The sequence below is a fragment of the Oncorhynchus gorbuscha genome, unplaced genomic scaffold (assembly GCF_021184085.1).
Source record: "Oncorhynchus gorbuscha isolate QuinsamMale2020 ecotype Even-year unplaced genomic scaffold, OgorEven_v1.0 Un_scaffold_5164, whole genome shotgun sequence".
Classification (NCBI taxonomy): domain Eukaryota; kingdom Metazoa; phylum Chordata; class Actinopteri; order Salmoniformes; family Salmonidae; genus Oncorhynchus; species Oncorhynchus gorbuscha.
The window spans coordinates 7501-22717 of NW_025749030.1; the positions used below are offsets into that span (position 1 = coordinate 7501).

The 15217-nt window shown below is 44.8% G+C and overlaps 1 protein-coding gene across 1 annotated transcript in view; it reads left to right on the forward strand.

The window, feature by feature from the left end:
- The window catches only part of LOC124028978 (F-box/LRR-repeat protein 16), a 16844-nt gene extending 3083 nt beyond the window's left edge, over positions 1-13761 (forward strand). Inside the window, exons 3-5 of the mRNA XM_046340862.1 lie at positions 279-363; positions 4064-4127; positions 13263-13761. Coding sequence (XP_046196818.1) covers positions 279-363; positions 4064-4127; positions 13263-13411 — 298 coding nt within the window. The 3' untranslated portion in view covers positions 13412-13761. The remainder of the gene's footprint in view (positions 1-278; positions 364-4063; positions 4128-13262) is intronic.
- The last annotated feature ends 1456 nt before the right edge of the window (positions 13762-15217 follow it).

Here is a 15217-nt window from a genome sequence, read left to right on the forward strand (position 1 = left end):
AGTAGTGTGTAGTATAGTAGAGTATAGTCGTGTGTAGTATAGTAGTGTGTATTATAGTAAGGTATCGGGTGTAGTATAGTAGTGTGGTGTATAGCAGGTAGTAGTATAGTGTGTGTGGTGGGGGGGTCTGGGATCTACTGAGTACAGGCCTATACTACCTTATTTCAGAAAGAAAACCAGTATCTTATGAAAAGTATCAGTATGGTCACTCTCTTTCTCTGTCTCCCTCCCCCCCCATCTCTGTCTCTCTCTCTCTCTCTCTCCCCCTCTCTCTCCAGATGTGTGAGGATTACAGATACAGGTCTAGGTTACCTGTCCACCATGTCTTCTTTGAGGAGTCTCTACCTGCGCTGGTGTTGTCAGGTACAGTATACACTAGACCCTTACACCAGGGATCATCAACTAGATTCAGACAGGAACATAATTACAAATTATTTGTAGACTGAAAATGGACCTCAAGAAGCTCAAACAGATATGATATTGGACTAAAACACAATCATTTCAAACCTTTGAAAGAATCACATAAACTTAGTGGCCAGTTTATTAGGTACACCTGGTCGGACGCTTTGCTTCCAGAACAGCCTGAATTCTTTGGGGTATGGAAACGTTGCTCAATTGGTATCATTTCAAACCTTTGTAAGAATCACATACACTTAGTGGCCAGTTTATTAGGTACACCCATCTAGTACCTAGTCGGACACTTTGCTTTCAGAACAGCCTGAATTCTTCGGGGCATGGAAACGTTGCTCAATTGGTATCATTTCAAACCTTTGAAAGAATCACATACACTTAGTGGCCAGTTTATTAGGTACACCCATCTAGTACCTAGTCGGACACTTTGCTTTCAAAACAGCCTGAATTCTTTGGGGTATGGAAACGTTGCTCAATTGGTATCATTTCAAACCTTTGTAAGAATCACATACACTTAGTGGCCAGTTTATTCGTACCTGGTCGGACGCTTTGCTTCCAGAACAGCCTGAATTCTTTGGGGTATGGAAACGTTGCTCAATTGGTATCATTTCAAACCTTTGTAAGAATCACATACACTTAGTGGCCAGTTTATTCGTACCTGGTCGGACGCTTTGCTTCCAGAACAGCCTGAATTCTTTGGGGTATGGAAACGTTGCTCAATTGGTATCATTTCAAACCTTTGAAAGAATCACATACACTTAGTGGCCAGTTTATTCGTACCTGGTCGGACGCTTTGCTTCCAGAACAGCCTGAATTCTTTGGGGTATGGAAACGTTGCTCAATTGGTATCATTTCAAACCTTTGAAAGAATCACATACACTTAGTGGCCAGTTTATTAGGTACACCCATCTAGTACCTAGTCGGACACTTTGCTTTCAAAACAGCCTGAATTCTTTGGGGCATGGAAACGTTGCTCAATTGGTATCATTTCAAACCTTTGTAAGAATCACATTCACTTAGTTGCCAGTTTATTAGGTACACCCATCCTAGTACCTAGTCGGACCCTTTTCTTTCAGAACAGCCTGAATTCTTCGGGAATGGAAACGTTGCTCAATTGGTATCAAGGGACCTAACGTGCGCCAGTAAAACATTCCCCACACCAGTACACCACCACCACCATCAGCCTGTACCGTTGACACCAGGCAGGATGTGGTCATGGACTCACTCTGCTTACGCCCAATCCTGACTCTGCCATCAGCATGATGTAACAGGAAGTCGGATTCAGGCAATGTTTTTCCTCTCTCCAGTTGTCCAGTGTTGGTGATCGCGTGCCCACTTCTCTGCCCACTTTCTGTTTGTAGCTGATAGGAGTGGAACCCGGTGTGGTCGTCTGCTGCAACAGCCAATCCGTGACAGAGATCGACGAGATGTCCGTTCTGAGATGTCGTTCTGCACACCACTGTTGTACAGCGCCATTATTTGGCTGTTTGTGGGTCACCTGTCAACTTGCATGATTCTTGCCGTTCTCTTTCATCAATTAGTTGTTCTCGCCCAAAGGACAGCCGCTGACAGTTGTTTTGCTTTTGTCGCACCATTCTCGGTAAACCCTAGACACTGTCGTGCTTTTTGTGGCACTATTCTCGGCAAACCCTAGACACGGTCGTGCTTTTTGTGGCACCGTTCTCGGTAAACCCTAGACACGGTCCTGCTTTTTGTCGCACCATTCTCGGTAAACCCTAGACACGGTCGTGCTTTTGTGGCACTATTCTCGGTAAACCCTAGACACGGTCGTGCTTTTTTGTGGCACCATTCTCGGTAAACCCTAGAGACGGTCCTGCTTTTTGTCGCACCATTCTCGGTAAACCCTAGACACGGTCGTGCGTGAAAAAAGCCCAGGAAGCCGGATGTTTCTGAGATACAGGAATCGACGATCATACCACGTTCGAAATCGCTTAAATCACATGTTTTAAGGCCATTATCATTTTCAATCAAACAGTAACTGAATGCCTTGATGCCTGTCTGCCTGCTTTATATAACAAGCCACGACCACGTGACTCACTGTCTGTAGGAGCGAACCATTTTGGTGGGACCTAATAAACTGGACCAAATACACTGGGAATAAGTAGATTTACTAAATTAAAATAAATTGGAGCTGCTTTGTGTTTTACAGTCTTTTATGCCAAACAATAAAACATAAATGAAAAGTTTTTGTTAAGTTGGGGCCCTACACCCTACACACTAAACCCTTTATACTAATACCCTAGACCCTAGACCCTACACACTAAACCCTTTATACTAATACACTACACCCTAGACCCTACACGCTAAACCCTTTATACTAATACACTACACCCTAGACCCTACACACTAAACCCTTTATACTAATACACTACACCCTAGACCCTAGACCCTCAGACCACTAAACCCTTTATACTAATACACTACACCCTAGACCCTACACGCTAAACCCTTTATACTAATAGACTATCAGACCCTGCTGTCTACACACTAAACCCTTCAGACTATCAGACTACACTGTCTGTCTAATAAGACCTGCTCAGACTATCAGACCTGCTGCTGTCTGTCTAATAAGACCTGCTCAGACTATCAGACCTGCTGCTGTCTGTCTAATAAGACCTGCTCAGACTATCAGACCTGCTGCTGTCTGTCTAATAAGACCTGCTCAGACTATCAGACCTGCTGCTGTCTGTCTAATAAGACCTGCTCAGACTATCAGACCTGCTGCTGTCTGTCTAATAAGACCTGCTCAGACTATCAGACCTGCTGCTGTCTGTCCAATTAGACCTGCTCAGACTATCAGACCTGCTGCTGTCTGTCTAATAAGACCTGCTCAGACTATCAGACCTGCTGCTCTCTGTCTAATAAGACCTGCTCAGACTATCAGACCTGCTGCTGTCTGTCTAATAAGACCTGCTCAGACTATCAGACCTGCTGCTCTCTGTCTAATAAGACCTGCTCAGATTATCAGACCTGCTGCTGTCTGTCTAATAAGACCTGCTCAGACTATCAGACCTGCTGCTGTCTGTCCAATTAGACCTGCTCAGACTATCAGACCTGCTGCTGTCTGTCTAATAAGACCTGCTCAGACTATCAGACCTGCTGCTCTCTGTCTAATAAGACCTGCTCAGATTATCAGACCTGCTGCTGTCTGTCTAATAAGACCTGCTCAGATTATCAGACCTGCTGCTCTCTGTCTAATAAGACCTGCTCAGATTATCAGACCTGCTGCTGTCTGTCTAATAAGACCTGCTCAGACTATCAGACCTGCTGCTCTCTGTCTAATAAGACCTGCTCAGATTATCAGACCTGCTGCTCTCTGTCTAATAAGACCTGCTCAGATTATCAGACCTGCTGCTGTCTGTCTAATAAGACCTGCTCAGATTATCAGACCTGCTGCTATCTGTCTAATAAGACCTGCTCAGATTATCAGACCTGCTGCTCTCTGTCTAATAAGACCTGCTCAGATTATCAGACCTGCTGCTGTCTGTCTAATAAGACCTGCTCAGACTATCAGACCTGCTGCTGTCTGTCTAATAAGACCTGCTTAGTTTTCTTATTATTTAATGATAACTGCTGTGTGTGTGTGTGTGTGCGTGTGCGTGTGCGTGTGTGTGTGTTTGTCCGTGTATAGGTGCAGGACTTTGGGCTACAGCACCTGTTTGGCATGAGGAGTCTACGTCTTCTCTCTCTCGCAGGTATTCACTCTCACTCTCTCATTCTCTCTGTCTCTCTCTCTGTCTCTCTCTCACTCTCTCTGTCTCTCAATTCAATTCAAGGGCTTTATCTCTCTCTCCCTATCTCTGTCTCTCTCCCTCTCTCTGTCTCTCTCTCTCTGTCTCTCTCTCTGTCTCTCTCTCTCTGTCTCTCTGTCTCTGTCTCTCTCTCTTTGTCTCTCTGTCTCTGTCTCTCTCTCTCTCTCTCTCTCTCTCTCTCTCTCTCTCTCTCTCTCTCTCTCTCTCTGCCTCTCTGCCTCTGTCTCTCTCTCTCTCTCTCTCTCTCTCTCTGTCTCCTCTCTCTCTCTCTCTCTCTGTCTCTCTCTCTCTCTCTCTCTCTCTCTCTCTCTCTGTCTCTCTCTCTCTCTCTCTCTCTCTCTCTCTCTCTCTCTCTCTCTCTCTCTCTCTCTCTCTCTCTCTCTCTCTCTCCCTCTGTCTCTCTCTGTCTCTCTCTCTCTCTCTCTCTCTCTCTCTCTCTCTCTCTCTCTCTCTCTCTCTCTCTCCCTCTCTGTCTCTCTGTCTCTCTCTCTCTCTCTCTCTCTCTCTCTCTCTCTGTCTCTCATTCTCAATTCAATCCAAGGGACAATTCAATCCAGGGGAAACGTATGTTTACATTGCCAAAGCGAATCGAAATGGATAAAAAAAGTGAAATAATCAATAAAAAATTGAAGTTCCAAAAGAATAAGTTCCAAAAGAATAAAGACATGTCAAATGTCATATCATGTCTATATATAAGTGTTGTAGCGATGTGTTAAAGGACACAAGAGAAAATAAATAAATATGGGTTGTATTTACAATTGTGTTTGTTCTACACTGGTTGCCCTTTTTCTGGTGGCAACAGGTCACACATCTTGCTGCTGTGATGCACACTGTGGTATTTCACCCAGTAGATATGGGAGTTTATCAACAGCAAACAATGGAATTCTTTGTGGGTCTGTGTAATCTGATGAGTAGTTTAAATTCAACACATTTTGCCATGGTGCTCTTATGCTATTTGAGAGATGAGTGGGGCCCCGTGGAAGTCGGGCCCCTGGGAATGTGCCCTGCGTGCGGTTGGTAACCCAGCCCTGCACTTACTTACCACTATCTCAACATTTACTATAATACTGTTACAGTAGCAGGTATTTACCTGGTCTACTTGTGTACCTGGTCTACAGGTTTACCTGGTCTACATGTTTACCTGGTCTGCATGTTTACCTGGTATACAGGTTTACCTGGTCTACAGGTTTATCTGGTCTGCATGTTTACCTGGTCTACAGGTTTACCTGGTCTGCATGTTTACCTGGTATACAGGTTTACCTGGTCTACAGGTTTATCTGGTCTGCATGTTTACCTGATCTACAGGTTTACCTGGTCTGCAGGTTTACCTGGTCTACAGGTTTACCCTGCAGGTTTTACCTACAGGTTTACCTGGTCTGCATGTTTACCTGGTCTACAGGTTTACCTGGTCTACAGGTTTACCTGGTCTGCATATTTACCTGGTCTACAGGTTTACCTGGTCTACAGGTTTACCTGGTCTACCGGTTTACCTGGTTTGCAGGTTTACCTGGTCTGCAGGTTTACCTGGTCTACATGTTTACCTGGTCTACAGGTTTACCTGGTCTGCATGTTTACCTGGTCTACACCTTGTCTGCATGTTTACCTGGTCTACAGGTTGACCTGGACTGCAGGTTTACCTGGTCTGCATGTTTACCTGGTCTACAGGTTTACCTGGTCTACAGGTTTTACCTGGTCTGCATATTTACCTGGTCTACAGGTTTACCTGGTCTACAGGTTTACCTGGTCTGCATGTTTACCTGGTCTACGGTTTACCTGGTTTGCAGGTTTACCTGGTCTGCAGGTTTACCTGGTCTACATGTTTACCTGGTCTACAGGTTTACCTGGTCTACATGTTTACCTGGTTACAGGTTTACCTGGTCTACATGTTTACCTGGTCTACATGTTTACCTTGTCTGCATGTTTACCTGGTCTACAGGTTGACCTGTTCTACATGTTTACCTGGTCTACAGGTTTACCTGGTCTACAGGTTTACCTGGTCTGCATGTTTACCTGGTCTACAGGTTTACCTGGTCTACAGGTTTACCTGGTCTGCATGTTTACCTGGTCTACAGGTTTACCTGGTCTACATGTTTACCTGGTCTACATATACAGTTCGTAAACTATTCAGACCCTTGACTTTTTCCACATATTGTTACGTTACAGCCTTATTCTAAAATGGATTAAACAGTTGTTCCCTCCACCTCATACCAATAATGACATCACAATACTATAATGACATAATGACATAATGACATCACAATAGCCCTATAATGACATCACAATACCCCAAATGACATCACAATACCCCATCACAAAATGACATCAAAATGACCCCATAATGACATCACAATACCCCATAATGACATCACAATACCCCATAATGACATCACAATACCCCATAATGACATCACAATACCCCATAATGACATCACAATACCCCATAATGACAAACAAAAAAACAGGTTTTTAGAATATTTTGCAAATATCACATTTCCATAAGTATTCAGACCCTTTAATCAGTACTTTGTTGAAGCACCTTTGGGAGCGACTACAGCCTCTAGTCTTCTTGGGTATGACGCTACAAGCTTGGCACAGCTGTATTTGGGGAGTTTATCCCATTCTTCTCTGCAGATTCTCTCAAGCTCTGTTAGGTTGGATGGGGAGCGTTGCTGCACAGCTATTTTCAGGTCTCTCCAGAGATGTTAGATCGGGTTCAAGTCCGGACTCTGGCTGGGCCACTCAAGGACATTGAGAGACTTGTCCCAAAGCCACTCCCGAGTTGTCTTTGCTGTGTGCTTAGGGTCATTGTCCTGTTGGAAGCTATAGAGCAGGTTTTCTTCAAGGATCTCTGTACTTTGCTCTGTTCATCTTTCCCTCCATCCTGACTAGTCTCCCAGTCCCTGCAGGTAAAAAACATTCCTACAGCAGGATGCTGCCACCACCATGCTTCACTGTAGGGATGGTGCCAGGTCTCCTCCAGATGTGACACTTGGCATTCAGGCCAAAGAGTTCAATCTTAGTTTCATCAGACCAGAGAATCTTGTTTCTCATGGTCTGAAAGTCCTTTAGATGCCTTTTGGCAAACTCCAAACGGGCTGTCATGTGCCTTTTACTGAGGAGTGGCTTCCGTCTGACCATAAAGGCCTGGAGTGCTGCAGAGATGGTTGTCCTTCTGGAAGGTTCTCCCATCTCCACAGAGGAACTATGGAGCTCTGTCAGAGTGATCATTGGGTTCTTGGTCACCTCCCTGACCAAGGCCCTTCTCCCCAATGGCTCAGTTTGGCCGGGTGGCCAGCCCTAGGAAGAGTCTTGGTGGTTCCAAACTTCTTCCATTTAAGAATGATGGAGGCCACTGTGTTCTTGGGGACCTTTAATGCTGCAGAATTTATTATTTTACTCTTCCCCAGATCTGTGCCTCGACACAATCCTGTCTTCAAGTTCTACGGACAATTCCTGCGACCTCATGGCTTGGTTTTTGCTCTGACATGCACTGTCAACTGTGGGACCTTATATAGACAGGTGTGTGCCTTTCCAAATCATGTCCAATCAATTGCATTTACCACAGGTGGACTCCAATCAAGTTGTAGAAACATCTCAAGGATGATCAATGGAAACAGGATACACTTGAGTTTTAATTTCAAGTCTCATAGCAAAGGGTCTGAATGCTTATGTAAAGAAGGTATTTCTGTATTTTTGTGTGTTTTTTTCCCAAATCCATTTTAGAATAAGGCTGTAACGTAACAAAATGTGAAAAAGGTCAAGGAGTCTGAATACTTTCTGAAGGCCCTCATAGGAACTACTGTTCCCCTCTCTTCCTCTCTGCTATGACCCCTCCAGTCTAAACCCTCATAGGAACTACTGGCCTTTGGTTTGATCACCACCACACAGTCGTTCCCTCTCTCTTCCTCTCTGCTATGACCCCTCCAGTCTAAACCCTCATAGGAACTACTGGCCTTTGGTTTGATCACCACCACACAGTCGTTCCCTCTCTCTTCCTGCTCTGCTATAGGACTACCCTCCAGTCTAAACCCTCATAGGAACTACTGGCCTTTGGTTTGATCACCACCACACAGTCGTTCCCTCTCTCTTCCTCTCTGCTATGACCCTCCAGTCTAAACCCTCATAGGAACTACTGGCCTTTGGTTTGATCACCACCACACAGTCTTAAACCCCCTCTCCTCTCTGCTATGACCCCTCCAGTCTAAACCCTCATAGGAACTACTGGCCTTTGGTTTGATCACCACCACACAGTCGTTCCCTCTCTCTTCCTCTCTGCTATGACCCCTCCAGTCTAAACCCTCATAGGAACTACTGGCCTTTGGTTTGATCACCACCACACAGTCGTTCCCTCTCTCTTCCTCTCTGCTATGACCCTCCAGTCCAAACCCTCATAGGAACTACTGGCCTTTGGTTTGATCACCACCACACAGTCGTTCCTCTCTCTTCCTATCTGCTATGACCCCTCCAGTCTAAACCCTCATAGGAACTACTGGCCTTTGGTTTGATCACCACCACACAGTCGTTCCCTCTCTCTTCCTCTCTGCTATAACCCCTCCAGTCTAAACGCAGATAGTCTGAACAGGGACAGAGGTCATCCAGGAGCTGGCATGTCCTCCTTCTCATCCATACTGAGGAAACTTCAAAGGAACCAACACACACGCACGCATGCACACACACGCATGCACACACACACACTCTTCCTCTACCTGGCTGCGTTAATCTATATGGTATTCTACAGAAGGAGAGAGTTCAGTATATCATCTCTGACTACAGTACATGAATCATCTCTGACTACAGTACATGAATCATCTCTGACTACAGGCTACAGTACATGAATCATCTCTGACTACAGTACATGAATCATCTCTGACTACAGTACATGAATCATCTCTGACTACAGGCTACAGTACATTAATCATCTCTGACTACAGGCTACAGTACATTAATCATCTCTGACAGTACATGAATCATCTCTGACTACAGTACATGAATCATCTCTGACTACAGTACATGAATCATCTCTGACTACAGTACATGAATCATCTCTGACTACAGTACATGAATCATCTCTGACTACAGTACATTAATCATCTCTGACTACAGTACATGAATCATCTCTGACTACAGTACATGAATCATCTCTGACTACAGTACATTAATCATCTCTGACTACAGTACATGAATCATCTCTGTCTACAGTACATGAATCATCTCTGACTACAGGCTACAGTACATGAATCATCTCTGACTACAGTACATGAATCATCTCTGACTACAGTACATGAATCATCTCTGACTACAGTACATTAATCATCTCTGACTACAGTACATTAATCATCTGACTACAGACTACAGTACATGAATCATCTCTGACTACAGTACATGAATCATCTCTGACTACAGTACATTAATCATCTCTGACTACAGTACATGAATCATCTCTGACTACAGTACATGAATCATCTCTGACTACAGTACATGAATCATCTCTGACTACAGGCTACAGTACATGAATCATCTCTGACTACAGGCTACAGTACATGAATCATCTCTGACTACAGTACATGAATCATCTCTGACTACAGTACATGAATCATCTCTGACTACAGAACATTAATCATCTCTGACTACAGGCTACAGTACATGAATCATCTCTGACTACAGGCTACAGTACATTAATCATCTCTGACTACAGTACATGAATCATCTCTGACTACAGTACATTAATCATCTCTGACTACAGGCTACAGTACATGAATCATCTCTGACTACAGGCTACAGTACATTAATCATCTCTGACTACAGTACATGAATCATCTCTGACTACAGTACATTAATCATCTCTGACTACAGTACATTAATCATCTCTGACTACAGTACATGAATCATCTCTGACTACAGTACATGAATCATCTCTGACTACAGGCTACAGTACATGAATCATCTCTGACTACAGTACATGAATCATCTCTGACTACAGTACATTAATCATCTCTGACTGAATCAGGCTCAGTACATGAATCATCTCTGACTACAGTACATGAATCATCTCTGACTACAGGCTACAGTACATGAATCATCTCTGACTACAGTACATGAATCATCTCTGACTACAGTACATGAATCATCTCTGACTACAGTACATTAATCATCTCTGACTACAGTACATTAATCATCTCTGACTACATTAATCATCTCTGACTACAGGCTACAGTACATGAATCATCTCTGACTACAGGCTACAGTACATGAATCATCTCTGACTACAGTACATGAATCATCTCTGACTACAGTACATGAATCATCTCTGACTACAGTACATGAATCATCTCTGACTACAGTACATGAATCATCTCTGACTACAGTACATGAATCATCTCTGACTACAGTACATGAATCATCTCTGACTACAGTACATTAATCATCTCTGACTACAGTACATGAATCATCTCTGACTACAGTACATTAATCATCTCTGACTACAGGCTACAGTACATTAATCATCTCTGACTACAGTACATGAATCATCTCTGACTACAGTACATGAATCATCTCTGACTACAGTACATTAATCATCTCTGACTACAGTACATTAATCATCTCTGACTACAGTACATGAATCATCTCTGACTACAGTACATGAATCATCTCTGACTACAGTACATGAATCATCTCTGACTACAGTACATGAATCATCTCTGACTACAGTACATGAATCATCTCTGACTACAGGCTCCAGTACATGAATCATCTCTGACTACAGGCTCCAGTACATGAATCATATCTGAATACAGGCTCCAGTACATTACAATGTGTGTGTGAGGAGAGGAAGCATTTTGTAGACTATTGAGAAGCAGTCATCCACAGAGGGGCTGTTTCCTAATTGATTGATTGTTCACCCGTTTACTACTTCCCACAAATCTGAAAGCATTGGATTGGTGGAGACCTGGGGCTAGTGGGAGTTTCCACCATGTTTCTCACACCAGTCATTTCCTGTCAATTCAGTGAAGGGAAGTGAACAAGTGCATTTTTTTTAAGGAAGGAGAGATAATTGGTTACACAACCATATGGGGAGAATCTTAATTGCATTTCCTTGATTTCCGTCCTCCTTCCAGAACCCATTCAATGAGAAGGTTCATCCCCTCTGTACCTTCTCATCCAAAAGGTTTTGACAAGGAGAGGAGAGAGGACATACAATTAAGATGCATGGACTTCCTGTGTTTCTCCTCTGTCCTGTCTGTCTCTGCACCACTCCTCCCCCTGCTGACCAACTCTGGTATCTCAGGAAAGCTCATTATTCAGACTGTGTTTCTCCTCTGTCCTGTCTGTCTCTGCTCCACTCCTCCCCCCTGCTGACCAACTCTGGTATCTCAGGAAAACTCATTATTCAGATTGAATGGAATGTTTGGATTGCTATATAATGATAGGATATTTAGAATGATGGAATGATAGAATGTTTAGAATGATAGAATGTTTAGAATTATATAATATTTAGAATGATAGAATATTTAGAATGATAGAATAGATAGAATGATATAATGATTGAATAGATAGAATGATAGAATGATTGAATAGATAGAATATTTAGAATGATAGAATAGATAGAATGATAGAATGATTGAATAGATAATAAAATAATTAATTAAGATAGAATATTTAGAAACCCAAGTCAGACTTTTACCATCTACTATATTAGTCTGACTTGGGTTTCTGTCCTCTAGACTTTTACCATCTACTATATTAGTCTGACTTGAATTTGAATAGATAGAATATTTAGAATGATGAATAGATAGAATGATTCTCTTTCTCTCTTCAAAATAATTAATTCTCCCTCCTCCCTCCTCCCCATCTCTCTCTTTCTTTTTCTCTCTTCTCTCTGCCTCCCTCCCCATCTCTCTTTCTCTCTCTCTGCCTTCCCTCCCCATCTCTCTCTCTCTCTGCCTCCCTCCCCATCTCTCTCTTTCTCTCTTCTCTCTGCCTCCCTCCTCCCCATCTCTCTCTTTCTCTCCTCTCTCTCTGCCTCCCTCCCCATCTCTCTCCTTTCTCTCTTTCCTCTCTCTCTCTCTGCCTCCCTCCCCATCTCTCCCTCCCCATCTCTCTCTTTCTCTCTTCTCTCTGCCTCCCTCCTCCCCATCTCTCTCTTTCTCTCTTTCTCTCTGCCTCCCTCCCCATCTCTCTCTTTCTCTCTCTCTCTGCCTCCCTCCCCATCTCTCTCTTTCTCTCCTCTCTCTGCCTCCCTCCCCATCTCTCTCTTTTCTCTCTTCTCTCTGCCTCCCTCCCCATCTCTCTCTCTTTCTCTCCTCTCTCTGCCTCCCTCCCCATCTCTCTCTTGCTCTCCTCTCTCTGCCTCCTCCCCATCTCTCTCTTTCTCTCCTCTCTCTGCCTCCCTCCCCATCTCTCTCTTGCTCTCCTCTCTCTGCCTCCCTCCCCATCTCTCTCTTTCTCTCCTCTCTCTGCCTCCCTCCCCATCTCTCTCTTGCTCTCCTCTCTCTGCCTCCCTCCCCATCTCTCTCTCTTTCTCTCCCCTCTCTCTGCCTCCCTCCCCATCTCTCTCTTGCTCTCCCCCTCTCTGTGCCTCCTCCCCATCTCTCTCTTTCTCTCTTCTCTCTGCCTCCCTCCCCATCTCTCTCTTTCTCTCCTCTCTCTGCCTCCTCCCCATCTCTCTCTCTTGCTCTCCTCTCTCTGCCTCCCTCCACATCTCTCTCTTTTCTCCTCTCTCTGCCTCTCCCCATCTCTCTCTTGCTCTCCTCTCTCTGCCTCCCTCCCCATCTCTCTCTTTCTCTCCTCTCTCTGCCTCCCTCCCCATCTCTCTCTTTCTCTCCTCTCTCTGCCTCCCTCCCCATCTCTCTCTTTCTCTCCTCTCTCTGCCTCCCTCCCCATCTCTCTCTTTCTCTCTTCTCTTTGCCTCCCTCCCTCCACATCTCTCTCTTTCTCTCCTCTCTCTGCCTCCCTCCCCATCTCTCTTTCTCTTTCTCTCTTCTCTCTGCTTTCTCTCCTTTCTCTGCTTCTCCTCTCTCTCATGCTCCTCTCTCCACCTCTCATCTCTATCTGCCCCACCTCTCTATCTCTGCCCCCCAGGTTGTCCACTCCTAACCACTACAGGTCTATCTGGTTTGATCCAGATCCAGGATCTAGAGGAGTTGGAGTTGACCAACTGTCCTGGAGCCACAGCCGAACTCTTCAAGTACTACTCACTACACCTGACACGCTGCATGGTCATCGAGTAGCCCCCCTCGGATACCATCACACCCCCCTCTAACCTACCACCTTATCCAACTACCAACTGACCTGCCTACCAATCCCCGACCCCAACTACCGACCACTCCATTACTTCAGCCCAACGAACGCAGAGGAGGAATGATGACGATGTCGATGGAGCCAGCCACGATCTCTGCTCCAGCCAGGATCTCTGCTCCAGCCAGGATCTCTGCTCCAGCCAGGATCTCTGCTCCAGCTAGGATCTCTGCTCCAGCTAGGATCTCTGCTCCAGCTAGGATCAACCAGGGAACGTTTACAGGAAAGAGGGATTTTTTGTAGAGGGATAAACTATTTAAAATAAAAAAGTGAGTTTATTGGATCAGAGGATGTTCTGTACAGACCAGACAGGACAGTTTAACATGGCTGTGATGGACTCCAAGTGGAGAAAGGGATAAGTCTGGGACGCACAGGATCATTGAACACACACACACACACTGTACACACACACACACTGTACACACACACACACACACTGTACACACACACACACTGTACACACACACTGTACACACACTGTACACACACACACACACACACACACACACACACACACACACACACACACACACACACACACACACACACACACACACACACACACACACTGTACACACACACACACACACACACTGTACACACACACACACACACACACACACACACACACACACACACACACACACACACACACACACACACACACACACACACACACACACACACACACACACACACACACACACACACTGTACACACACACACACACACACACACACACTGTACACACACACAACACTGTAAACACACACACAAAGGGAACTCCACCAGACGACCAGACGGTGACATCTCCGTGTCTCTCTGTGTGAGAATGGGGCGACGTCAGACCCTCTCCTCTCCATGTCTTAGCAAAGAACTAAAGAAGAAAAATGCCTCTGTGGAATAACGCGCCAGAGCTGCACGCTTACCTGCTCGTTGTCATGCCGATTCATCTCTCTCTTTTTGTTGTTGATATTACTACTACTATTATTTTATTTTTGTAAACATTATTTTGGGAATCTGAGGACAACTGAGAATGAATTCCTGTGTGGAGGGAGGATACGTGTCTGAGGCTTTACAGTACAGGACAAAAACAACTACACTACCCAGGAAACACTGGGGTTTTGGAAGGTCAATCCTGATGATTCTACCCAGAGGTCACCTGATCAGACCCTACAGAGGTCAGGGTCAGGACAGACTGAGACTACAGAGACTCTATTCCACGTTACATACACTAGCTGATGCTGATTGGTTATAAGCTTGGCCTTACCTACCATTCTGTTTGCCCTTCCATTCTGTGGTCAGTTTAGTATCAGTGGTTAGATGGGAGAGGAGGGCAAGTTATATGCATCCATTTGTGCCATGGTTTTACCTCCGGCATCATGACTTACTTCAACGTCTTGATGCTATGTACTCGTTTACACTGTCCGTTACAGTTATACACACACACACACACACACACACACACACACACACACACACACACACACACACACACACACACACACACACACACACACACACACACACACACACACACACACACACACACGGCGTTGTGTCTCTGAATCAACTCAATACAACTGACTCTGTGTGTGAAACTGAGGACGTTCCACAACGGTGAGGGAGGGAACGATGGCCTCCAGTTATATTGGAGATTTAAGACCAGGTTAACAACTGATACAGGGTCAGATATTTTGACTTTTCTCCTAATGGCCAAGGTTAGGATGTGGGTAGAG